The 27,558-nt window shown below is 40.3% G+C and overlaps 2 protein-coding genes across 2 annotated transcripts; both read left to right on the plus strand.

Moving 5' to 3' along the window:
- Positions 1 to 117: 117 nt before the first annotated feature.
- On the plus strand, positions 118 to 2,854 carry LOC130091843 (phospholipase B1, membrane-associated-like). The gene is made up of 7 exons (XM_056259970.1): positions 118 to 201; positions 677 to 768; positions 1,019 to 1,100; positions 1,354 to 1,455; positions 1,598 to 1,693; positions 1,903 to 1,974; positions 2,082 to 2,854. The coding sequence occupies exons 1-7, from the start codon at positions 169 to 171 to the stop codon at positions 2,217 to 2,219; spliced, it is 615 nt and encodes a 204-aa protein (XP_056115945.1). The 5' UTR covers positions 118 to 168; the 3' UTR covers positions 2,220 to 2,854.
- Positions 2,855 to 9,922: 7,068 nt separating this feature from the next.
- chga (chromogranin A) lies at positions 9,923 to 26,919 on the plus strand. Its single transcript, XM_056259971.1, has 8 exons — positions 9,923 to 10,207; positions 10,869 to 10,918; positions 11,867 to 11,960; positions 14,384 to 14,452; positions 14,709 to 14,792; positions 18,030 to 18,338; positions 25,466 to 25,803; positions 26,775 to 26,919. The coding sequence occupies exons 1-8, from the start codon at positions 10,162 to 10,164 to the stop codon at positions 26,856 to 26,858; spliced, it is 1,074 nt and encodes a 357-aa protein (XP_056115946.1). The 5' UTR covers positions 9,923 to 10,161; the 3' UTR covers positions 26,859 to 26,919.
- Positions 26,920 to 27,558: the final 639 nt, after the last annotated feature.

The raw sequence follows: 27,558 nt of genomic DNA on the forward strand, positions 1-27,558 counted from the left end.
AATGTGTTTGCTCTTTGAGAAACAGCAGTGCTAGGCAGTAAAAGTGACCTTTAAAGAGTCTATATTCAGACATATTGTTCTTTAGGAGTGTCTTTATAAAGCCTCTAAATTGATGTCCTCTATTTATGCACACAGTCCCTATTTTCGGTGGAGAACTTTGTCCATTACATGACTGTGTCCTTGGAAATGCTGATGAATGAGGTAATAGCAGATTTCGAGATATAATATCAATGCTTTGGGTTTTTAAAAATGTTTTTTTAAGAAGTCTCCTATTCTCACGAAAGGCTGCATTTATAATACAAATACAGTAAAAACAGTAATATTGTGGGTGAATTATTGTCATTTTAAATAACTGTTTTCAATTTTAATATATTTAAAATGTAATTTATTCCTGTGATGGCAAAGAAAAAAAATTACTCCAGTCTTCAGTGTCACATGATCCTTCAGAAATCAGTCTTAAATTCTGATTTGCTGCTCAAGAAACATATTTTCTTATGGTCAATATTGAAAACAGTTTTGCTGCTTAATTGTTTTGTGGAAACTATATTTATCAAAGAATCTGAATAAGAATAAAAAAATCAAAGTCCAAAAGAACAGCGTGTATTTGAAATAGTAGTCTTGTGTAATAATATCATATATAACTTTACAGATTTTTTTTATTAACTTCCCTTTGCAGGTTCCTCGAATGATAGTGAACGTGGTCCAGATACTGCCGATGGAGACCCTGAGGGAAGTACAGAAACCCACCCCAGGATGTGTGCTCCAGAGGTACAAGAAATTAAATCAAGCTTTAAAAAATGAGCTAAGAGCAAGTGTGATGATGTCATGGATGCTAATTGTGCATGAAAATAAATACACAATGCATATCGAGTAATTCTTTCAAAATCAAAAATCTCTTCGAATGTTTATGCGGTTGTTACATGATGCGTCAGTTTGTTCAAGATGGTTATCATGTCATCTTTGCTCTTTCAGTGCTACAGGTTAATTTCTCTCATATTCAGTGCTCTGATCTCTCCAGGTCATTCTGCTCCTGTCTGGTAAAGCCAGCTGCTGGATCTGCTGATCTAAAGGAGCTGGTTGGAGTCAACTTAGAATTCCAGGTGGATTTGTTTTCTCAGTTATCTATACAGATATATTACAAATCTGTAATTTGCATATATGGTGCTAAACTGTGTGGTAAATGTGGTTGCACTTTATTTTAAGGTGTCTTTGTTTCAGTGTAACTATACAGTTTAATTACTGAATAGAGCTAATATTAATTAACAACATGGACTTACTACGTGATTACAGTAAGTACATATGTAACAAGGACACTGTAAAATAAAATGTTACCCAAAATATCTTTTGTTTTAGAAAGCACTGGAGCAGCTCTTGCACAGTGACCGTTTCTTTAAGAGTGACTTTGCTGTAGTTTTGCAGCCATTCTTGAAACACGCAGACCCTCCAAGACTCCCTGTAAGAAGTGACCACTGATTGTTAAGTTTATAATTTATGCCACATTATTGCTAGCTTTGCATTAGGTTTAAAATTTAAAGTTTCCATTAAAATGTGCATGTGCTGTTCAAGGTTTGTGTCTTATTCATTTTTCCCTGATTAGAATGGGAAGATTGACATGAGCTTCTTTACCCCGGACTGTTTCCACTTTACTATGAAAGGACACGAGGAGCTAGCCAAGGGACTGTGGAACAACATGGTAAGTTTCGGTTTCTTTTACTCAGAACAAATTCACAAAGCTCCATTTAATTCAATTGTATTATAAATAAAATATGTAATATCTGAAACATAGAATTTTTTATTTATTTTGATGTACACATCAGCCACCACAAGATTATCTCTTTCACTGTCATATAGGCACAGTTTGTCATTCTGAAATCGTTTCTCTCTTTTTTTTTTTGTGGCAAGTTTCAACCTGAAGGGGAGAAGTTTCTGGTGGAGAGCTTTTCAAACTCTATTGAGCTTATTTGCCCCCCTGTGGTAAGAAATTATTATTGGTGTAATTTTATTTTATTACGTATTCATTTGCTAATTCTATTATTACATCCTTTTTTTTTTTTTTTCTTGTTCAAACTGACAAATCCTAGAGTCATCCATACATTTACACCAGACCCACTGTTGTAAAGCCAGGCCCGTCAGCTGGCATCAGACTATCCGTTCTCCACCTCATGCTTGCCTTGGCTTTCCTTCCACTGTGGTTGGCTGTAAATCTGGCCTCCTTGTAGGACATCCATATGGAGTATCACGGTACATCATGTCTGCCCACCTGATGTTCTACTTGTGCTGGATAGCAATGCTTTGACAGTCTCAGAACCATTGAGGATCTATTTTGAGACTTGAGCCACTGCAGCATGATCTATGATAAAACTGATAATGAGGGAGTGAAAGATAAAAAAAACCAAGTTATTAAAAAAAGAAAAATGGACTTACAATCAGTATCATATTTAATTGCTCTGTGGAGTTTCTGCAATGGAAATGTTAAAACCTCAGAATCGAACAATATATGCTAATGTGATGACCTTTTCTGATATACCCAACTAAAATGGCACAAGAGCAGGTGCAAAGCCACATTTAGCTCTGCGTAATGCTGCTATAATTCATTTAGGTACGAAAGGTAACCGTGTTAGCTGATTCCGGGTTGTCTGAATAAAAACAGCCAGAGGTTACACTGTAAACTCATTAAGCCTCTGCGGATAAAGGATTTGAATGTTGAGTGAGAACAATTGTTTTGCTTCTGAGAGCATGGTGAAAAGTAAACTGTTTGCGATCTTCCTAATGCCCACAGTAATAAGATCATTGTTTTGGATGCTGCAACATGAGAAGTGCTTTTGGTCTTCTCAAATAAAGATTTCAGAAGGGATACTTACCTCTTTTCCTTCCTTTTTTTTTCTTTAAAAGTAAGTTTTTACTTTAAATATGCTTTTTCCATACATGCTGAGGGTTCTTCATGGGTCAATAAATTCTTCCATTACCAATCAAATAACCTTTCTTTATAGTTATTCATGAAGGTTCTTAGCAGCTCCTAAACATTCTTGGAAACAAGCTTCTTTCCTACACAAAACATATAAATAAAATTAAAAATTATTCAATAAAATAAATTCTAGCAATACAATTATATGGGCTGTAGCAAATTAGCTCAATGAAATATGAATAATTAATTATTACTCGTTATAATTATAAATATTTGGATCAGTTAATAAAATTAATTTGATGTAGCGGAATTAATATTTAATCAATTGACCTGTTTGTTCAGTGAACACTTAGTTTTAATCAACTCTCAGAAAGGTTATTTTTGTGGCCACAGAAAAATAACCTTTCCTATTGGGTATAGGATGTGCAGTCTCAGAAGAAAGTTATGATGGTTCAGTTGTTCAATGGTGGTGAAGTTGCAACAGGTTCTTCCATGTTGAAGAATGACGAACTTCAGCGATGTTAGTCTGACTCGGTTGTGGTCGGAAGAGTCCTCTCTCTTCCGGATGGGAGGTTACAAGATGGTTGGTTGTAACTTTGAGGCCCCTCCAACTGCGCCGGGGCGAAGTGAGGTCCCCACTGCATCATGGTCGGACCAGATGTCTCCAATCTTTTCCACACAAATTGCAACCAGAAAAGAGAAGGTCACTGAGATTATGCCCTTTTAACATCTGCAGAGGTACTGCCTCTTGAGTTTGGCTTGACCAATGAAAAGGGTGTATTTTCAGGTGGGAAAAGTTCCTGGGTTTGGAAGTGAACTCATTTGCAGGATCAGAGTGGGCTGGCAGTTGTCCCTTTATACTCTGATTAATATAACAAAAATACAATGCATGTTATGAGGAGGTGATATATTATTTTGATATGTAAGCAATAAGGTACGAGAGGCTGTGCTGTATCGTGAATAAGTAACGGCTGGAGGGCGTTGTTAGGCACGACGCGAAGCGGAGTGCCTGCAACCCCTTCAGCCGTTACTTATTCACGATACAGCACTTGCCTCGAGTACCTTATTGCTTTTATAAAACGGTTGCCACACAATAAAAATATTAAAGCCGAAAAATATGTATCTATGCAACTTTCATGAAGTAAAATCACTAAAAGCCTGCCTTCCGCTGGAAAAAATAGTCCCGGAACGTGAACAGCAACAGAAGTTACATATATTATTTCGCCAATAGATGGCGGCAAATACTGTCTTTATGAGTGAGTGAGTGAGTGAGTCTGTAGAGAAGGCTTTTGAAAGGACTCGAACTTGTGATCACGGAGAAGACAGACGCAACTGACAGATGACTAACGTTATGCACGGAAAACCCCATGACTGTTAAAAGGACAAAATATGCAGCGGACATTCAAACGCATTTTTTTATTATGAATATAGGACTGACCTGAAGGAAAATGCTACGTCTACTGTAAATGCAGGTACACTCGCTTACTCGATCTCTCACAATGCTCTGCTCTAGCTTTAAATGAACAATATCAATGAGATGAAACATCTGTTTAAGTTGCTAAGAGTGGTTGCTAGGGGTGTTGTGTAGTGATACATAGAACCGTTGGGTGAAGCGGTCATAGCCGTGTTTTATCGTGAATAAAGCACAGCTATTGACCAATCAGAATCAAGGATTGGAACTAACCGTTTTATAAGAAGCATTATAAGGTTACATTATCTAATAATTCTATCATAAGGAATGCATAAAACAGTATACAATACAAAAGACAGTTTACAAAACAGTAATCATACACACAATGTCCTGGGGATATGCTGAAATGTCTCGAGGTTCACTAGTTACCTGGATAGTGTCAGAAGGGGGTTTATATCATTATAAAGGTTGATAATGATCAGCGTGAGGCCAGACATCATGGAGCCTGCTTGGACTTTTGCTTGTTACAGTCTTGAGGGGGAATCGAGTCTTATGACTCCCAAATGGATTATGAAATATAGCAAATAATTGTAAGTCTGATCTGTCCGGCCGCTACATGGTGGTTTCTTCACATTTATGTCCTTAATGAATAAATATATTCATGTTTTGTCAGTCTGATTTTGTCTGCATTTTTCAAATCTTATTTGAGGTTACTTAATAAAAAAAAGTCAGAGAGATATTTTCTGTGCTGCCCATGCTGCGTTTTCATTATTATTATTATTAGTGGTGCTTGCTGAAAGCAAGGCAACACTATTGTTATTGTCCATACTTATTATTCTTTTTCTTTTTCTTATTATTCTTCTGGCCACTTTTTGACGCGCTACTCCTCCTCCCGCAGTTTTTGTCACAGACCCATGAATGAGGTGTCAAAACGTGCGGCCTGTTCGGGAATGGTGTGCTATGACTTTTCTAAGGGATCGGGGGTACGATGGTCGCCCCAGGGGCGAAAAACCGGCCGAAAAATCCCATAGACTTAACATTGCGTCAAACTTTGACGAGTCGTAGCTCGGAACGAGGATGTCGCAGAAACGTGTAATTTACCACATTTGAAGAGGCTGACAGGCTCTGTAAGAACATACCACACAATGGGGTAAAAGTTGCACCCCTGGGGGGCAGGAGCTGCCCAAAGTTTCCCCATTGACTTACTATGGTGTAGGACGGCCCATGAAATGGGCCGTCCTACACCATAGAAACCGCTTTTATATTGAACATAACTCTGGATCACAGTGTCGTAGAGACAAGGGGGCGGGCTCATTTTACTCAGACGGCCAATCAGTCTCTCAGGATCATTGTGAAGCTATCAAGCCACGCCCTAGCAACCATTTAGAGCTCCTTAGCAACAAGTTCCATAGACTTCCATTGAAACAGATCAAAGGGATATCTCAGGATATAAGAGTCATAGAAACATGAGGGTGGGCTCGTTTGACTCGGGGCAGCAAACAGCCAATCCTGAATCACCTCAACACATCCTAACCCCTCCCTAGCAACCATTATCAAGCACCTTAGCAACAAAAATCCAAAGAGGAATATCTTCCATTCTGAATGTCACAAAGGCGTGGGAGTTGGTTTATATCATTCATACTGACAAGAAGCCTTTGGAGTTTCATCATTGGCAGCTGCCAAGCCACTCCCTAGCAACCAAACAGAGTACCCTAGCAACCATTTTGCAAGACCTATATCTCTGCATCAAAACATCGTATAGAAATGGGGGTTGGGTTTATACATTCACATTGACTTTGGAGCTTCATGATTGGCAGCTGCCAAGCCACTCCCCAGCAACCAAACAGAGTACCCTAGCAACCGTTTTGCAAGACCAATATCTCTGCATCAGAACATCGTATAGAGATGGGGGTTGGCTCTTTTGACTCATGCTAGCAAACAGGACTTGCTACATGCTACACATGCTAGCAGTGAATAGCTACATGCTAATATTGATTAGCTAAGTGCTAAATCATGCCAATGAAATGCAACAAACTCAACAGTAACCATCTTTGACAACCACCAACCACCTAGTAACACCATAGCAACCACCCAGATTACCCTAGCAACACCCTAGCAACTGCCTAGCAACGCCCTAGCAACCACCCAGAACACCCTAGCAACCGCCTAGCAACCACCCAGGACACCCTAGCAACCGCCTAGGACACCCTAGCAACCGCCTAGCAACCACCCCGAACACCATAGCAACCGACTAGCGACACCCTAGCAACCACCTAGAACACCCTAGCAACCGCCTAGCAACCACCCAGAACACCATAGCAACCACCCACAATACCCTAACAACCAACCAGAACACCCTAGCAACCGCCTAGCAACGCCCTAGCAACCACCCAGAACACCCTAGCAACCGCCTAGCAACCACCCAAAAAACCCTAGCAACCACCCAGAATACCCTAGCAACCGCCTAGCAACACCATAGCAACCACCCAGATTACCCTAGCAACCACCTAGCAACGCCCTAGCAACCACCCATAATACCCTAGCAACCACCTAGTAACACCATAGCAACCATGCTAGCATCATGCTAGCAACATGCTAGCATCATGCTAGCAACATGCTAATCATGCTAGCATCATGCTAGCAACATGCTAGCAACATGCTAATCATGCTAACATCATGCTAATCATGCTAGCATAATGCTAACAACATGCTAATCATGCTAGCTTGATGCTAGCAACATGCTAATCATGCTAGCATCTTGGTAAAAACTAGCTAACCGCACGCTAGCAACCGAGCGGCGAGTTTTGCCACTGCAAGCACCACTTCACATTTTCTTCTGGAAATGTACATTCTAGTTATTATTGTTGTTGTTATTAGTGGTTGTAGTTTCATTCAAATGGGATTTGTATTGACCCACTTTTAGGGCTGTCGGTGTCTAGCAGTCTTGCTTTTTAAAAGAAATTCGCTACAAAGAAACTATCTGCAGATATTTATATATATAATATTCTATATATTTATAATATATTTTATATAATCTTAAGGTTTTTTTGTGAATTAATTTCCTCCAAAAAGAATTCATTAAAAAAAAATTCAAATGCACTGTTGGTTAAGAAGTGAAGCGTATTGGGAGTTGCAATTATTTATTTATTACAAATACACTTAAAATAAACAAATTATTGATTTAACCCAGCTCTGAGAAACTGCTTTCTGTGGTTAAATTGTGTATTTTTATAATCAGAAATAATTGGACTCAGTGAAACATTATGATGGGCGTTTCTCAGAAAGTAGTTCACTTCTGGTTATGCAACTTATGAACAATCTGTTTGAAATGAAACCACAAAACAGCAAATTGCTCATTTAGTCTCTTGTTCAGCTGTGTACATTAAAAAAAAACTTCTATCCATGCATGGCTGAGAAACTGCACTGCACCATTTTGAGTAGTATATTTCTACAGCTAGGACAAATGTAAAATTTATGCATTTTAATATAACATGATTTAATACATGAAAAAACTACACTGTAAAAAATTATATGATTAATAAGTTATGACAACATATCTTTTTACATTGCTTTAACAAAATAAGAGAAGCAATTTTCAACTTTTTTAATAAGTTATACAGGAAAATGACTCAAACATCTAAGTTGGTTGTACTTACATTATTTAAGGCAAATTTTTTTACAGTGAAAACTCCAATAGTTTACATTCATTATGTTTTTTGTCCATTTCAAGGTGATATAAACAGGAAACAATACCTTGTTTCCTCTTTGAGGGCCATTAGATGCAATCCATCACATGCACATACTCATAGACCTACTGTTCGATTTGCATCCAATTTTAGTCTGTCCAGAATAGAGAAATAGCATTATGTTCTCATTACAAATCAATGGTCAACTTGTCTGCTGCCTAAAAAGGTTTTGCTGTGTACAGTCAAACAAAAAATGATTCAGACACCAGATATAATTTTTTTATATTTTTTTAATAGTGGGTGCAGGACACTATAGTTCATTTATGTAAGTGAGATTAGCAAAATAAGGTAAACTGAGACATATTATACCAGTAAAATGTATAAACATTTGGGACCAAAAATGATTTCGACACTTTGACCTGACCATGGTTTTTTTTTCTTAAATTGCTAATGCGACCTTTTTACACCACAGACTGAACAAAATTAAGCATTCAGACAGTCTAACAGAAGGATGGCCAAAACCAGTGAAATATCAACTGATTTGATAACTCTGAGTTCTTATTTTATTACCATTTTCTAAACTATAGCGAATAAATGTGATCATGTGAGAAATGTTAAAGGTGTCTGAATAAATTTTGGTTTGACTGTGCTCAACTCAACATAATTTAACCCAACAGGAATAAAATGTGTAAATGCAGCTGCCTCTAATGTGCACATTATCAGAGCCCTTGTCTTGCATTCTGTCGTCATCCATGCACAATATGATCAATGAAGCCTAAATGGCTTGTTGAGATGCACAATGAATGGCAGATAAACAGTTTTCATGAGCTACAAGGACATTTAACAAGTATTGCAATGAACAAAGCATATTTATATCAAAGCAACCTATGGAGACGTAAAAGTATAAGTGGCAAACAAACAATTAAGCATAAATGTTTTATCAGATTTGCATGTGAATTAATCCCACATCTAATAATCTGCTTTCTGATCACATTCACTCTATTTCATCCCCTGCACCTCTCTTTCTAATGCATCTCTGTGCTCAATAAATGAGTTGGTGGGGTAATCACATATGGTTCCCCTGAGATCCATCATTTACTGCATATGCCAAGGTTTAATGCTGTCCCTAATTGAATTACTTTCTGTTTTGAATGGCAGGCACTACTGATCGGCTTATGTTTAGTATTCTGCACAAAGATTTATGCAAAACAATACAGTATAGCTTTATCTCAGCTGGTCATTCAGTTTGTTTTTATTGGGACCAAATGACTGCAAGTTGAATTTATTTTCCTTTAATATTTTAAATATCTTAGTTAAATATTTTTAAATATCTTAGTGGAAATCATGATCCTAAAGCGTTCTTCTTTGAGTAATGCATGGGATCTTATCTTCATAAACCAGTCAATCAAGACTTTTGTGTAACAATGTTTTTCAAATACATTTTTGTTGACATTTGTGACTGATATCAGTTTGACAGAGCATGACCTTTGAATTAGTATTATTTTATTTATTTATGATTATTATTATTGACAGAAATCATGATTTGCTTTGATATGCCTTTGGGAGAGGGTGATGTTATGATAAGAAGTGACAATATGCTTATGCATTTGCATGCATTTTAGCCTGAAGCAGAATATGAATAGATGAATCTATCTATCTATCCATCCATCCATCCATCCATCCATCCATATATTAAATCAAAATTATTATTACAATTTGTCTTTATCATTTATCATTATCTAATGTGTATATATCTGGATGCATATATTAAAGCAAAATTATTAACTTTTTTCTTTATCATATACAGTATTATACACATGCATGTATTGATGCAAAATATCATTATTAACTTTTTTTTCTTTTAAAGTAGAAACTAAGTAGGTGAACTAAGCAGCTGTACATTATACTGATGTCATTTCCTCTTCATCAAGTCTTCTATATAAGGCGGCATCGCTGCGGTTGTGATTAGTGACACTGAGGCATTGTGATCTGTGGATCCGGCGAAACAAATAAGAGCAGACGCCTCATGCGCATAATGCATCCATAAATCAGCGAGTGTTTTCATTCACTCTGAGGAAAGGAAAGTAGCCTACTAACGTTCATTCGCTTTCCTCTGGCACGACGGTTCCGAACGGTTGCCTGCGCTTCACATTAAGAAAATGATCGCACGAGGATGCGCTGGTCTCGTGGTGCTGGTGAATTTTGGTAAGTGTGCAAGATGTGCAAATGATCACCGTAACGTATTAAGTTGTTGTGGGAATACTTAGTGTTATTTTGGATGATGTGTTGTTGATTCTGTACATTTTTTAAATGCGAGCTGTTCCATGGCTCTGTCAGCACCAAGGACAGCGGATAACACTAGCAAGGAACGCAAATTAGCTTTTGACATTTGTACGCGTTTGTGGTTTATAATGTTCCATTGCATGTTAACGTTTGCATAAGGCCAGCTAAATTAATCGGACCAATACAGCGCAGTCAGTTTTAATAACCGATTGTCTGAGTAAATGTCGCAGGTCCGCTCTGGTTGTTTTAAGACATATAAAACATAGAGCAAACATAATAATGTGTCCATTAACGCGCTTCGAGTCTTCGTTCTATATTTTTAACGGTTTCCCCTCAGATTACACGAAGCGCGTGAAAGTTTCTGCGACTGTACAAAGAACATGAATATTTAATGAGATAAGCATCGAAGCAGTTTATGATTGGTTGTCTGTTGCTAAACGACTCGCCGTAAGAGTTGCTTAACCCAAAGTTTAAAGCTGACTTTTTAAAAGACGTCAAGTCAACCCAGGGTTAATTCTATGCTAATTTGGTTATATCATATTTTGCCATATTTTGTTGATCAAAACATTCTCTCTACTTCCAGTCTTCTCGGTGCCTGTCTCCCCAGGTCACATGGATGATAAGGATGTGAAGGTACGTTTTAGGTAGTATTATTTGAATGTGTGTTTTGAGCAGCCTTTTGAGAAACAGGAGCATAAGGATGCACAGAATGGCAGCAGCAATAGTCCATGTTGTCAGGAAGTGTGGAGGAAAGCAGCATAAGTGAGACAGTGACTCAACAACACGACTTCAGCCTAGTGACAGCTGGTGCCATGTGTGCTTACTCAGAGGAGGCTGCAACTACAGATGACTGCAAACTGTGCTTTGATCAACTGAATTAAAACTTAAATGAATGTTGGGTTGCATTCATTTAACTTATATGAGATTATCAGATGCCCCTTTCTTGTCCTTGCCAATGAAAAACACCTTAAGAGAGGGTCTGTTTTAATATTGGTCAATCTGCACAAATCTGAGATTTTGGGGAAAACGACATCACCAATGTCAAGTTGCAAACAGATGCTGTTCTCCTCAGTAAAATGATAACGCCATTTCAGCAACACTTTGGTCTTACTGAGGGAGGCTGTTTTTCCCTGACAGCAGAGAAATGTTTGACTTTGGGGGAATGTGCAGCCAAACAAATCGGATAGACAAGTGTGTGTGTGTGTGTTGGAAATGAAAGCACTGAGGAGGAAATGACATTGATTGAAAGTGTAATGTAAGACAGTAAGGATGGTTAGATATGAAAGGCCTTGAGATATTATTGGCAGCTGCTGCTACAGTACTGTGTGTCCTCTGTCACATTGATCTCATGAATGTGTGTAGAGTCCATACACACTCCCATTCAAAAACGACAGGAAAGACTTTAACATTGTTACAAAAAATTCTGTTTCACTTATAAGCTGTTCTTTTGATCAAAGAATCACTACAGAAATATCCTCTGTCACATTGATCTCATGAATGTCTATAGAATGTATCATATGACATAATAGCTTAAAAATGTCGTGCTGTTCCCTATCCCAACCTTTCTTTGTCTTTATATAGGTGATGAAATGTATTGTGGAAGTAATTGCGGATACTCTGTCCAAGCCTCATCCCATCCCAGCGTCCCAGGACTGCCTTGACATTCTCGGCTCTGGTGAGTGCCTGCAATAGTGACACCTGGACTACTACTATTTCCATATATTTAGCTGCACTTGGGTGCACCTCTTCCCTCTGCAGTAACCTTCCCAATATGATAAATATATGCTGTCATTGCTGCTGTGACTGCACGTTTCCTCAAGTTAATGGAGCAAAGTAATTAAAGACTTTTGCAGTCATAGTGTGAAGCTTTGCCGTGCACTGTCCAGTCACATTGCATGGTCTTTTTCTTTGATACTTTAATAGTTGAAAAATCAATCATTCTATTCACAAGCCAGGTATTGTTACTGAGGTAACGCTTACAACAGTGAAATCAAACACTCTGTGAGAGGCTTACACAATGAGTCTAGGACAAAGAAACAGTGAAGGACAGAGATTGACTGAACGAGAGAGAGGAGGACAAATAAGTGGAGAATTTCATAAAAACACTGTAAAATCTTTTGTATTTTTAACAGAAACAATGTAAAACATACTAAAAACATAGTTAATTGTAATTTACCGTACCAAATACATTCTACAAAAAATGTATGTATTGCTTTTAGAGGTAAAAAATTATAATGATATTATGTGAGTATATACTGTAATTCATCTTATAATTCAAAACATTATAATTTGTTGAATTGTATATTTTACAAGTACACAATTTATTGCAAATTATAATTTCTAATTTGTAAAAAATTATATAAGAATAAAATATGATTCACTTTATTGTTCATCGAAAAGGGGGCATTCCCAAGATTTCCTGCTTAAAGCCACCTGTTTTATTATTAATATCGTAACAAATAGAAATAGTTCAAATAAGTTAGTGGATTCAAATTGTATTATTTAAAGGGGTCATATAATGGTACATGCACTTTTACAAGTTGATTGTACTGAAATGTGTGTTGGCAGTGCCTATACACAACCATCATATAATGATAAAAATCCATCCAGTGTTTTTTTTTTTTAAATCTCCTTATATGTTTTCCCGTCTCAAATCAAGCCGTCTGACGTCACATGGTCGGACGCCCCTCCCACGATTGTTGATTGACAGCAGCGTTTCAACACAGACCCGCCCTGAGCGAGCTGTCATCATAGTCCGTCATTGTTGATACGCTGGAGCAGAATGGCGTCTAAGCGATTGTGGTGTTCTGTTCTTGGGTGTAATAACGAACACAGCAGTCATTTTGATGTTCCTAAATCCGAACCGCTGAAGACACAGTGGCTGAGTTTTGTTTTCGAAGGGAATATTCCCCACGATCAACGTCAATGCCTTCATGTTTGCGCGAATCATTTCTCAGCAGACTGCTTTATAAACGAGGATCAGTATAAAGCTGGTTTTGCTAAGAAGCTGCTCCTGAAAAAAGAATCGGTACCAACTATTCGTGTTCCTGCTGCACCTCCAGAGGAAGTGTGTGTAAAGTTTTATTAACCTTTATATTAATTTTTGCAAATCATGAAAAAAAAGTTTTTCATGAACATTAGCTGTAACAACAATCTGTCAGTGAACTAACGTAACGTTATACATCAGTAAACACACAGCGTTCGTATCTCACTACTCTATCTTGCCAGTACATACAAAGATAGATCAAAGTGACATTATGTTACCCACCATTCAGAAACGTCCTGTTTGAGCCTTAAATGTCGATCTTGTTCTGGGTCCGACTCCGGTTCAAATTGATACGGTTGCACAGATGTGTCCTCAGAGACTCCCGCTGCCATTCTTTCTCCAAAATATACCCTCAACTGTTGTCAAGGCAACACTCCACGTGTGTTGTGTCAAAACGCCCCACAGAACAGAGGGGCTGGTGACTGAAGCTCATTATCATTTAAAGACACATGCACTTAAATGGCATGCTGAAAACAGAGCTGTTTTTGACCAGGTAAAATTAGTGTTTTCTTACAATACTAATGAGAATTTTTAATTAAAGTATATTACAAACTTTTCATTAAGACCCTAAAGAATCATAACTGTAAAAATATACAGACACCAACATGCCATTCCCTAATGCTTGTCCATTTTACGTCAACTCTGTAATTTTTTACAGTAATATTCTGTCAACTACAGCTGCTAGTTTTCTACCTTAACTTTAACAGATTGTGAATAAGCCTGGCAGAGAAATAAGACAAGAGACATTTTGAGAGGGAAAGTATGGAGAAGAGTGAATAGCATTGCCACGAAGGGAGCAGCCGACTCTGCATGCTCTCTTTGTCGGTCAGCAGAAAGGGAAAAGCTTGACTCAACGTTAATTCAACGAAAATCTCTCCTCTCTCCCTCTTTATTGCTTTCACTTTCTGTCTCAGCAGGCCTGATGATTAATAGTGCTGCTCAGACAAGGCAGTACATTTCAGGGCAATTAACGCAAATAATGTAAAAATAAAGTAAAGTGCTGACTGCTAAAAAGTAGGAGCTGTGTGTGAGGAGTTCTGTGTATTTTGCAGATGACAGGCTTGTGAGCATCCTGCGCCACCAAAACTTTCTCAGAGAGATGCAAGATATCGCTGTGGAGGGTAAGAGGCAGATGCTCCAGTTTTTGATTGGGACAGCATGAACCAACTCTGTTTCCTATAGAGAAATGCTAATGGCAGCAGAATGACAGTCGGGTGCTAATGGCTTTTTTGGCAGCATTAGGTCATTTGAAATGTAGAGTGTTGAATTGTATAACACTGCTGAAGAACTCTAAAAGAGAATTCATAGATTCTGTTTTATTGCCAAGAAACTTGCTATGTCTACTTGTGACCGTGTCTCCACCAAACTGCTTCTCAGGAGCCAGTGAGAGAGCACAGAGACACCCAGGAGACACACCTAATCATGTGACCAGCCTCCCGAAAGACATGAAGAAAACTGCAGGTGAGATGAATCCACTTCTTAATTGCCATGATACATGACTCTATACAAGTCTGTTACATCTTTTTTTCTTTACATTGTTTTTACATTTCCAGAAAAGTTAGAACATTTTGTAAAAAGCAATCAATTCAATAATCTGTGATTTAAAATTTAAAAAAAAAATCTCTCGAACCTTTGTTTAACTGACAAAAGTACAAAAAACAAAAAAATTGTTTGTAAAAAGGGGCGTGGCCTATCCTGGTTAGCCCGGATGTTACCATGTGAATATTTAACTTGAATTTGAGATCTGAATTTGAGCAATCCAACTTTGATCAATCTGAATCTATTTTATCTGAAATTCTGTAAGTTTATTTTTTTTTGTGAGCATTGAAAAATATTCATCGAATTTCAGGTTTTTAAAATGAAAAAAAAAAGAATTTTCATAGGCCTGTTTAAATTTCAGAGGTAAATTCGAAACAAATAAATTCAGATATGTGGTTTCCAAAGTAAAATAATTTCAAAGGGGTGAATTCAGAGCAAATAAATTCAGATAAATGTTTTTCAAAATAAAATATTTCAAAACTAAGTATTCAGTGGCTGTTAAATTTTAAATAGTTATGTCTCTTATTTGCTTCCATATGTAGCCGCATACTGTATTAATTGACAACGGTTTTCCAAAGAACTCCCGAGTCCATGTGGCTATATTTAACACAGTAGGATGATGGTTTCTCATGCAGTGCCATCTGAGGGCTTAAAGGTCACACCTTGCCCTAGATTCTATCAAAGAAAACAGTCACGTGAAAATGCTACTTTCATTTTGCATTGCTTTTCACATTTCAATGGACAGAAGACAGTCATCCAGTGCTCTTGAAGCATATTTTAGTGTGAACCGCGGTGTCCTGCTCTATAGTGCTGCACTTAGCAGAATCAGGGCAGAGGGCAGGCTATAGCCTAACGCTAATAAGCCTTATGCCAAAATTATTATTACAACTAAATTGTGGTCATTAAATAGGAAAACTAAATAATTTTGTAGATGATTGCTTCAAGTGTAACCCGACATCAGACATTAAGGCCCGGCCGAAGTATTTTTTTGCACACAGTGACGCTACCAATCAATCACTCCTTTAATGCTGCGTTCACACAAGACGCGAATAGCGCTTCAAATTCGCGCCTACCGCGTATAGTTATATATATACGAATCCATTCGCGTTTAGAGCGTTTAGACTGAGCATCCTCCAAGAGCGTTTAGACTGGCTGCCTGCACATTCACTGTCCTCGCGGCTGCTGCAGCTTGAGGGGGCTGCTGCAGGACGACTCAACTTCCACGGACAATTTTAATGTTTTATCAAGATTTTGCTTTAGTATAATTTTCGGGACAATTAAGGCCGGTTTCGGGATTCGGGACAACAGCTTAGATTTCGGGACTGTCCCGAATTTTTCGGGACTTCTGGTCACCCTATGCCCACCCCCATGGACTTTTGAATTGGATATGTCAGCATTGAAGTCTGTGGGCACAAGTATGTGGAGGCTAATATCATTCTGTATTCTGTGTCAGAATTAAGTAAACACTGATTGTGTTTTAATATATGCCTTAATTTGTGAGTGGGTTGTCAGTGTACTTTGTTGTTCACCTCATTTGACCTCATTCAAAAGAGCTGACCTTGAATATTCTGTCATCTAGGGCTGCACGATGTATCGAAAAATTATCGTCATCGCGATAATAGCATAACTTATGCGATATCCGTATTGCAGAGAGGTGCGATAAATAACTTTATTTAATTTCAGACATCCCAAGTCTCCCGGAAGTTCCGGGAGTCTCCCGCATATTGATAGCGGCTCCCTGATGCCCGCAAATTAGTTAAAATCTCCCGGAATCTAGAGCGAGCGAACAAGAGCGCACATGCGAGACAGAACACGTATACTGTGCTCCAACCGTGTCGTGTAGCGCGCGCACGGCAGTGAGGGAGAGAGCGAGAGACCTTGCGTGTGTGTGCCTCATAAGACAGAGAACATCCTGAACGTCCATGGCCTGTACGTCTGAAATATGGCAATATTTTGGCTTCAATAGAGAAGAAGTGTCACAAATGATGTGAACGGCCCCTTACTGTGTAAGGGGCCGTTCACATATCGCGTCAAAAAACGCCTGGAAAGTGCGGCCGCGCCGCTCTCCTTCTTTCCACAAGCGCTTGCGTCTGTCGTTGCTATGCAACCATGAACTGCGCTCAAGGCTTTCCATGATGACGAGGAAGTATCAGCGAAGGATTCGTTGATTTCTAGCCCTTGTATTAGCTTTACTTCTAGATATATTTATGGAGATGAGAAATAAAACCCCGCCCTGTACAGCTATGATCAGCTGTTTGGGCCGAGCTTTCGATGTTGTTACGGAAAAGCCGAAGCTGATTGTTGGTTTTTGTCTCATGACCTGCGGTGAGCTTGCGGCATTCTGAAAAGTTGAGATGTTCTCATCTCATTGCGGCATGGGCGGGCATGGACAAATGTGCTTCCATTTTGAGCGTGCTTTGCCGCGCGCCTGCATTTGAAATAATGAATTTGCATGCGCAAAAAACGCGATATGTGAACATAAGTGACGGTGTCAATAAGTCGTGCGGAAAAATTGTGGCTACGTCGAGAGGAAACTAATCTTCAGTCATCTCATCTGAAACGGACCCTCAGGGCTATGAAGTCTTCAAAAAGTGTAAGCCCACATCTACCAAAACTGCGAACGAAATGCCACGTAACAATAACAGAGTCTCAAAGACAACCATTATTAAAAGTTTTGCAAGTGTAACTCCTTCTGAAAAAAAAACTGAGATATTCTTCTGAAGATTAGAAGAATATATTTTAGCCTACCTGTTTATTTTAGTCTGATCATTACATATAAATGATTTTTTTTAAAAGCTTAATAAAAATAGCATTTCTCTAGGGAAATTTTATATCGCAAGAAATATCGTTATCGCGATACTCAACAACATCGCATTTCGCATATTTTCCCAGTATCGTGCAGCCCTAGTGTCATCCATTTCTATGTTCTGCATGTATTGCAAATACACTTTCATCTAGTCATCCCACTCGGTTCATACGTCAGTCTCCTTATTCGGGGAGGTAAGCAGTCAGTGTTAACATGTTTTTCTTTGGTTAACAACACACCATCCATCCATCCATCCATCCATCCATGAAACAGGAACAAAAAAATATTTATTCTGACTAAATTGATACACAAATGTGCTCTTAACCTCAACATAACATTTTACCATTATACAGACGACCAGTCAATGTTGGTTGGCTTGGAGAAACCAAAGGAATTTGCAGAGAAGAGAGTAGCAGGAGAGGAGAGCTCCCAGGACAGTGAGGAGACAGAGCAGGAGTCTAAAAAACAGAACCATATTGCTGAGGAAGAGGAGCGTGAAGAAGACGAGAGTCCTAGCAATCACATCTCCAACTCTATAAACCCAGAGAAGAAAAGAGAGTCACAGGAGGAGGCGGCAATAAGGGATGAGGAGAAACAGGAGGAGAAGAAACTCTCCAGCTTGGAAAAGGAAGAGGAAAATTATCCGCCTCACCATAAAGAGGGTAATGATGAATGTGATATGTGGGATGCCATATGTGCTACTTTCTGAGTTTATATTTGTGTTTAGAACAGCATTCATTATGATATGATATCGCAAGCAGCAATCTTACTGTAGATTAGCTGCAAGGACACATTATAGACTGTCCCAACATGGCCAGTGCTCTGGGGCTTCTCAAATTCAGGGCCCTCCTGCTGAGAAGCTTGTGGTGGCTCAATACCTGGAAACAAGCCACTGCAGATGTACAAATGATAGATGAACAGTGCTTGAATGTGTGCCATCAATCCTGCCACAATGTAAAATACAAAAAAAAAGAGAGAAGTGTCATCTGTTCCAGGCTCCTACACAGCACCAATAGAATACTCTGATGCTCTATACTACTAAATTTCCCAATTAAATGTCTATTCACACTCTTAATTCAAATTTGATTTCGGATTCTGATTTGATTCAAATAGATTCTGATTCATTTAGGGGTATTTCAGCTATGCCTGCCCACTTTGCTTGTATATATATTTTTTTTATCTCTGTTAATGCTGTAAACAACAGAGGGTTTCAGACTGTTTTAAACCAGTAACTGATCTTCTTGAAATACTCATTAAAAGAACTGACTCATACGCTCTATTAAATACACCTGCCACTCGACCTGCCACTCCACTAGGGGCACCTGCCACTTGACCCGTCACCATTATATACACCTGCCACTCGACCTGCCACTCAACCTGTCACCATTATATATATCTGCCACTCAACCCGTCACCATATACACCTGCCACTTGACCCGTCACTCAACTCGTCACCATTATATACACCTGCCACTCGACCTGCCACTCTACTAGGGGTAGCTGGCACACCCTGCCACACCACTAGGGTCACCACTAGGGGCAGCTGCCACTCGACCCGTCACTCAACCCGCCACCGTTATATACGCCTGCCACTCGACCTGCCACTCAACCTGTCACCATTATATAGACCTGCCACTTGACCCGTCACTCAACCCGTCACCATTATATACACCTCCCACTTGACCCGTCACTCAACCCGTCACCATTATATTCACCTGCCACTCGACCTGCCACTCCACTAGGGGCAGCTGCCACTTGTCCCCCGTCACCATTATATACACATGCCACTCGACCTGCCACTCAACCCGTCACCATTATATACACCTGCCACTTGACCCGTCACTCAACCCGCCACCGTTATATATACGCCTGCCACTCGACCTGCCACTCAACCTGTCACCATTATATAGACCTGCCACTTGACCCGTCACTCAACCCGTCACCATTATATTCACCTGCACCTCCACTAGGGGCAGCTGCTACACCTCCAGGGTCACCACTAGGGGCAGCTGCCACTAGACCCGACCTGTCACTCCACTAGGGGCAGCTGGCACACCCTGCCACTCCACTAGGGGCAGCTGCCACTTGACCTGTGGCCCGTCACTCAACCCGTCACCATTATATACACCAGCCACTCGACCTGCAACTCAACCCGTCACCATTATATACACCTGCCACTCGACCTGCAACTCAACCCGTCACCATTATATACACCTGCCACTCGACCTGCCACTCCACTAGGGGTAGCTGCCACTTTAACCGTCACTCAACCCGTCACCATTACATACATCTGCCACTCGACCTGCCACTCCACTAGGGGCAGCTGCCACTTGACCTGTCACTCAACCCGTCACCATTATATACAACTGCCACTCGACCTGCCACTCCACTGGGGGCAGCTGCCACTCAACCCGTCACTCAACCCGTCACTCAACCCGTCACCATTATATACACCTGCCACTTGACCTGTCACTCCACTAGGGGCAGCTGCCACTTGACCCGTCACTCAACCCGTCACCATTATATACACCTGCCACTCGACCCGTCACTCAACCCGTCACCATTATATACACCTGCCACTCGACCTGCCACTCCACTAGGGGTAGCTGCCACACAACTAGGGTCACCACTAGGGGCAGCTGCCACTCGACCCGTCACTCAACCCGTCACCATTATATACACCTGCCACTTGACCTGTCACTCCACTAGGGGCAGCTGCCACTTGACCCGTCACTCAACCCGTCAACATTATATACACCTGCCACTCGACCTGCCACTCCACTAGGGGTAGCTGCCACACAACTAGGGTCACCACTAGGGGCAGCTGCCACTGGACCTGCCACTCCACTAGGGGCAGCTGCCACTTGACCCGTCACTCAACCCGTCACCATTATATACACCTGCCACTCGACCTGCCACTCCACTAGTCTCCACAGACCCTCTTTCTACTCAAACTCGACAAGCACTTTAGGGACAACCTCCTGTGGCTTACACAGTGCTGCTATCCTACATCGTGGCATGAGTTTTACAGCTCTCTCACTAGAATTTTACACTCTGACTGGGACTTTACCATCAGCTGCCTTGGCGAGCACATTAGCAATTAAAACACTCTTGGGTAAGCTAACTTCTGAGGAGGCCTCAACCAACACTTCGCAGATTACTTTCGGTGGTATTCTACAGCAACCTTCCAAGACACACTCACTGAATGGAGGTATAGTGATTGCTTGCTTCCCAGCAACTTTCACAAAACCAATCTGATCTCCACAGCTCAAAGCCTCAGTCTGCATCTGAATGTTAGCCAACGTTCGCTGAACTTTTGCCTCCCCGACACCATGGCTATACCGGTCCATCTTTCTCATACCTCCAGTGGCCATGCATAGATCTTTGAGGTCACTCAACACATTCATCCCAACAATGCCGGGTAATCCTTTCAACTCAATTCCATTGGGGTTGTTCTCTCTGATCACAATCACACACTTTACATGCAACTTCTTCCCCATACATTCAATGTCTGCTTCCAGACATCCTATAATTTGTCCTGTGTGTTCATCACCTGCCACATTAAGGCACATTTTGACAGGATGTAAGGTGGCTCTTAGCCAAGGTCGGTTTACTTGGCGCCATGACCAAGTACTGCGATGTTTGGCTTTAGCATTGGAAGGCAAGCGCAACATGAACAATAAGTTGCCACCTGTTCTAGCAAAATATTACACACAGAAGACAATTTCCTCCGCCCAGGCGAGCAACCACCAAGAAACAACTGGACAACTGGAAGCTGCTAGGGACTGGAAAATGCTGGCTGATCTTGATCAACGCTTATTTTTCCACCTGAGATTGCCACCACTAACCTCCGACCAGATATTGTTTTGTGGTCTGGATCAGCACGCATTGTTCAACTGATAGAGTTAACAGTGCCATGGGAGGATGCTGTAGATGAGGCATATGAGAGGAAGAAACTGCGGAATGCTCATCTGGCCACTGAAGCAGAACAGCGGGGATGGAGAGTCCAGGTTTATCCAGTGGAAGTAGGTTGTCGAGGATTTGTGGCACACTCTACAACCCGGTTCCTCAGAGACGTCGGATTCCGTGGCCAAGAGTTGCGTCACACAGTAAAGAACTTATCTGAAGCAGCAGAGAGGAGCAGCAACTGGCTGTGGTTGAGACGGAAAGATTCTGGCTGGCTGTGTACAGGCCGCCACGCTACGGTTTCGTAGAATTCTTGAAAAACTCGAAGAGTCTGTTGGTTTATTTGTATGGTTTGCATAGTAATTACAGTCATTACGTTCCTGTGTATATTGCGTGAATGAGGGTTGGTGTTTGGACAGATATTGTGTTTTGCGGTAGGTAGTATGCCATACGGAACCGTTGCCACTGAAACTACTTTAACGAAGACAGTGGGGCTCGACAGCCTTAGTCAAACGGGTTGGCGCGTATGGTTCGGTTGCAAGATTGTGAGATTGCGGTTAGGTCACACGTGAACTACGAGGAAGGAGCAACCTCAGTAGCAGGAGGGATATAAAGGTCAGTAAGCTGGGCTGAGTTGAGTGGGGGACAGAGGGGGGTGACTCTGGGACGCCAGAGTCACTGTCGAGCCCTCTTGAGGTGTCGTGGGCTAGTCGACGAAACACTGAGGACGGAAGGTGCCCACTTGAAGACCCTAGAGATGTCCCCTACTCGGCTCAATCCAGACAGTTGTCGTTCTGGTCCACTGGGGAGACCACACTGTAGTTGCAGCCGTTGTGTGTACTGACGCGCCAAGAATACTGCAGCCGTTAACGCCGGACAGAAGGAGATTCACATCACCATATGGAAAGAAGCATAAATGGATGGAGAGATGGAGAGAGAGAAGCATGGGTTACTGTAAAGCTACGTCTTAGTTTGTGCTTATCTTGGCGAAAGCCGAGTACAAATCAGCATGAGGTTTAACATCTACTCTTGTGTAATGGAAATCATAATGGGAATGTCTAGGCCATTCGGCGCTGTGAGTCGGACCCAATTGACAGATGACCCAATGACGTCATACACATCGTACGACCAGAGATACTGCTTAAAGAGCATATTGCAGGTAAAAAAAAAAATCAAAATTAATATATAACCTTGTATGAAAATACCATATGAAAAGTTAATGCAAGATTTAAAATGTTTTAAAACGACATAAGGGCACCAATTTAGTGGATAAAGTGAGCGTTTCTTTGACTGCTCGTAAAAAACGCTTTTTTTTTGTTCAACATCGCGTCATTTTACGTCAAGAAAGGGAGCCTCAGCTCAGTGCAGCAGAGTAGGTTGGTATTCAGTGAGAACGGTCGTGAGTCAGTGTGTTTTCGGTAGTTTTTGTATTTTAATTTATCATCATCATGGTAAATTATTATGTTTGTGGAGGTTGCAAAAACTCCGACCTGTCAGGACTCAGGACATCGAGTCCACAGGTTTTCTAGCAAGAAAAAGGACGGCTATCTTTCGTGCCTGGGTGTGGTTTGTGCAGGTGAAGAGACGGGATTTCTCTTCCGCATCGGCTTCGAAAAACGCGGCCGTGTGTAGCGTTCACTTCAGATCGGAGGATTATCATCCCGGCGATATGATGGAGTTTAACATGGGATGCCGAAGCAAGGACCTGGGGGGTGACATTTTCCACTAAGGCCCAGTATGCATCAACCTCCCTGCAGCACTGACTTTCCTCGTCTGTGAACATTGCCTCGCATTTCCCACACAAGCACGTATGGAATGATAAAGTGTATCAGGAATACAAATATCTCTCTGTCTCTCGGTGAGAATTAATGAGCATGACATACGCCTGATCAAAGCTTATTAGTTTCTGTTATTGGTAAGTTCCAATACACCTAGATGACCAATAATAGCTTTGCTATTAACTGATATACGATGGTAATAATCTGTACAATATTGTGAGCACAGTGTATATCATTAGCGAACATATATCTATAAACTAACACTGGTTTCTCACCAAGACACCTGCCCTGTTCTCCACTGACCCTTGTTCTGTCTAACATGAATCCTGGCCTGTCCCTACTCTCTTGGCAGCATAGCAGGCTCATAATTGTATGGCTGTGGTCCGTCATAAGACTATGAACAATTTCCTCAGCATCCGAAATGTCATTGCGATCCATTGTTTTCCTGTTGTTTGAATCGACCGCTCTCCCATTTTCAGATGCGGAAGTAAAATTCTCACAAAAACGACTCCAGAAGCCTCTGTAGCGTATTTATAAGTACATTTTAAAGGGTTAGTTCACCCAAAAATGAAAATTCTGTCAGTAATTTCTCACCCTCATGTTGTTCCAAGACTTTCGTTCATCTTCGGAACACAAATTAAGATATTTTTGATTAAATCTGATTAAGGCTTCTTAAGGGATCGAAACTGGCCGGCCCAAAAGTTATGAAAGACATCGTTAAAATAGTCCGAGTGACTACAGTGGCTCAATCTTAAGTTTATCAAGCGACGAGAATACTTTTTGTGCGCAAAAAACAAACAAAAATAACGACTTTATTCAACTATTCATTTCCTTCTCTGTGGGCCTCGAGATTTCACGTAGTGAAACTCGTCGTTTATTTATAAAAGTCACGGGCAGAGGTTGAAAAACAGCTCCTGAATGTTTCTGTTTTCGCGCAATTTATTTTCTTTACAAAGATTTAAATATAAAGTTCCCACCTCAATAAAAAGCTGTGAGCGAGCGCATACAGGCACGTCTCCCTCATAATACAACATTAAAAAGCTATCTTTGTGAATAAACGTGTCGTCCTCGCCTTGTTGTGGATTGGAATTCAAAAGGGAATTGGATATGCGTGTTTAGACGTAGGTCGGATGTCCAGATATCGGATATGTATCTGAAACCACATTTGGAAGTGGCTCAGATTGGATGCGAAAAAATCGGATCCCGTGCGGATTTTTGTGTTTACACGTGTTTACAACAAATTCCGATCTGTGTCATATGTAAGTAAAATATCACATTTTTTGTGCCAGTGTAAACGCCTTTAAATCCCACATTTGCAACATTGATGACCTCAAATGACCATAATCCATCCATGATCAGTACAGCTTTAAGCCCAGCAGACTGAACAAATAGCCATAGTGCTCCTGCTAATGATACTGTATATTCGATCAATAGCAACATAATCTTTACTCTGAAAAGTGTGAGTACGGGGATGTCCGGGGAGTATTCATATAACAGGCACAACTCATTTTGCTGAAGAGGTTCGGAATAACAGCAGGAGATCGTGTCTACGACAGGACGAGGTTAAAAAAAGTCAGTAGGGAGGGATGGTAAATGAAGATTGATGGGGGAATTTAGCCGTGCTCCATGAACAGGCCAGTGTGACAGTGCCTCCATCTATGAAATGAAATCCACGCTGTGCTGTGGTTCGCTGAATTGATTCAATAATTGATGTTGGAGGCTGCCCAGATCAGTCAGCTGCCTGCAGCTTGTTAAATGTGGCCCACAGATCTCAGAGGAACTTGGTGAAAAATGCCAGACATTTTGGGTGACTTTACTTTAGTGTATTTGTTAATAGAAACAATAATTTGGGAATCTGTGTAATACAGATAAAATGGCAGAACGAGAGTTTATTTTTCAGGATAAGAGGAATCAAGCAGTGAGTATTGAGTTGGCAAGTGAGAGCTTTTCATTTAGAAGAGTGCTGCTTTTGCTGAAGCTGCACTAAAGTAAATGTGTGTGTGTGTGTGTGTGTGTGTAGAATAATAAGAGAGAAAAGAGTGAGATAAAGAGAGATAGAGAAGATATAGTATAATAATCAGAATTTTGCTCTCTTTTATCTGAAGGGGAAACAGCCACAGATAATCTCGAAGCAAATCCTGATGTTAAACAATCCATCATGGAGGACAGAGAGGAGCACAAGGAAGCTGAAACAGAGAGAACACATTCAAAAGAAGAGGAGGAGAAGAAGAGCGAGGTTGGAGTAAAGCGTCGCGTGAGCAAACTGTCCCACAAGAGAGTGGAGACCAGCCCAAAACTGGATGAACACTGGGAAGTGCCACACCACTCTAAGGAGAGTGAAGATTTGTGGAGGAGCCCAGAGGAGCAGGAGCTGCAGCTCATGGCACGAACTGAACCACAGGACAAAAGAGATGAAGAGGGCAGCGGCAGCAGGAAGACAGGGGTATGACACCTAGTTGACACATTTTCTTAAAGGATCAAATCCCCAAAGTTCTTTTTTTCTTTCTTTTTTCTGTGCAACACAAAAGTAGAGTTTACCCTTTCAATAAATCCATGGTTCATAGTGACAATGTTGGTCAAACTCCAAAAAGGGTAAAAACATAAAAACCATCTTAACGTATCAAAATAGTACATACAAATCATATTTCAAATCACTTAAAGTAAACCGATATTATAATACACAGCGTATTTGTACTGTTTGTCTGAACAAAAAACAAAAGCAAAAATACATATGTAATAATACTAATATGTAAAACCACATGTTTTAAATGCTTAGGCATCACAAATATGATATATACTGTATATCACACTGTGTAGAATTAAATCTCTAATATTGTCAGGTTTTTGGGGAACTATTCCTAGTTGCTCTGCAAATAGGGTCAGAAAGTTGTTGTTTTTTGGAAGAAATGAATCCTTTTATTCAGCATGGATGCATTCAATTCATTAAAAGCCTGTCGCTTTTAATGAATTGAATGCATCCATGCTGAATAAAAGCACGGATGTCAACTTCAAAAAGAAATTGACAATGTTACAATCAAGATTTTGATTGCAAATAAATGTTGTTCTTTTGAACTTAAGCAGCACAACTTAACATTGATAATAATAAGGAATGTTTCCTGAGATCCAAATCAGCATATTAAAATGATTTCTGAAGGATCATGAAGACTAGAGTAATGATGCTGAAAATACAGCTTTCCCTCCACAGGAATAAATCTCATTTTAAAATATATTAAAACAGAAAACAGTTATTGTAAATTGTAATAATATTTCACAATATTACTGTTTTTTTTTAAATCAAATAAATGCAGCTTTGGTGAGTATAAGAGTCTTTTGAACGATAGTGTATGAATATAAATGTTCATAAACCCTTTTAAAATTCACCAATGGCCTGATTTGTCTCTCCTATGTCATCAGGATGCGGAGATCGAGAGTCTGGCTGCCATCGAGTCTGAACTAGAAAGTGTGGCTCAGAAACTTCATGATCTGAGACGAGTCTGAGCCGCTCCAGCTCTCCTTCTCTTTCCACTCTGCCCTTCATCTCTACTTCAGTAGAAAGGCATGTTAACATGAGATTTTTGCTTTTCGCTCAGTCCACAGCAGCGTAAGCTCTTATCTCAGCGCCGCAGATCCTCTGCTCATTCCCTCCGCGTGTAATATGAACCCTCAAAGCGACTCCTCTGGTGTCAAACATTAAGGTCTTGAGTCAGATCGCTTCACCTTTCCCAGCTCGTCCGCTTTGCTTTATCGTGCTTGCTTCCTGAAGAAATTTGGGCATTGAGTACAATAGTAAAATATTTGCTAAAAACTACCCAGAATTATCACACTAGGTTGAAATTTTAATATACAAATTGTACCTGATATTATGGAGTCTTATGATCCATAGGCAATAATGTTTTTTTTAGGTATGGTGATGACTGTAATTAAATTCTTTTTGGGATTGAAGAAAACAAATAAAGGTCAAAATGAAGTGTTTCAAACTGATTCCATGCACTGTTCAACGTGTGAGTCTGAACCAAACCTCAAAACTCCCCCACAACTGATGTCAATACAGCACACAAACACTGAATCAAATAATTCCCAAAGGTTAAGTTTGGTTTTATTGTCCATTGAATTGATTTATGTCATTTCAGAGGCTCTTTTTTTTTTTGGTCAAAAAAAAGAAAAAGAAAAAAATTAACATATTTACAAAGTATACATC

The sequence above is a fragment of the Rhinichthys klamathensis genome, unplaced genomic scaffold (assembly GCF_029890125.1).
Source record: "Rhinichthys klamathensis goyatoka isolate OS25496 unplaced genomic scaffold, OSU_Roscu_1.1 h1tg000170l_1, whole genome shotgun sequence".
In the NCBI taxonomy this organism is placed as follows: domain Eukaryota; kingdom Metazoa; phylum Chordata; class Actinopteri; order Cypriniformes; family Leuciscidae; genus Rhinichthys; species Rhinichthys klamathensis.

Coding starts and splice junctions, on each gene's coding strand:
- chga (XM_056259971.1), top strand. CDS start 10,162: ATGATCGCACGAGGATGCGCTGGTCTCGTGGTGCTGGTGAATTTTG. Junction 10,919..11,866: donor TGGATGATAAGGATGTGAAG/GTACGTTTTAGG, acceptor GTCTTTATATAG/GTGATGAAATGTATTGTGGA. Junction 18,339..25,465: donor TCCGCCTCACCATAAAGAGG/GTAATGATGAAT, acceptor TTTTATCTGAAG/GGGAAACAGCCACAGATAAT.
- LOC130091843 (XM_056259970.1), top strand. CDS start 169: ATGACTGTGTCCTTGGAAATGCTGATGAATGAG. Junction 769..1,018: donor CCAGGATGTGTGCTCCAGAG/GTACAAGAAATT, acceptor TGATCTCTCCAG/GTCATTCTGCTCCTGTCTGG. Junction 1,456..1,597: donor CAGACCCTCCAAGACTCCCT/GTAAGAAGTGAC, acceptor TTCCCTGATTAG/AATGGGAAGATTGACATGAG.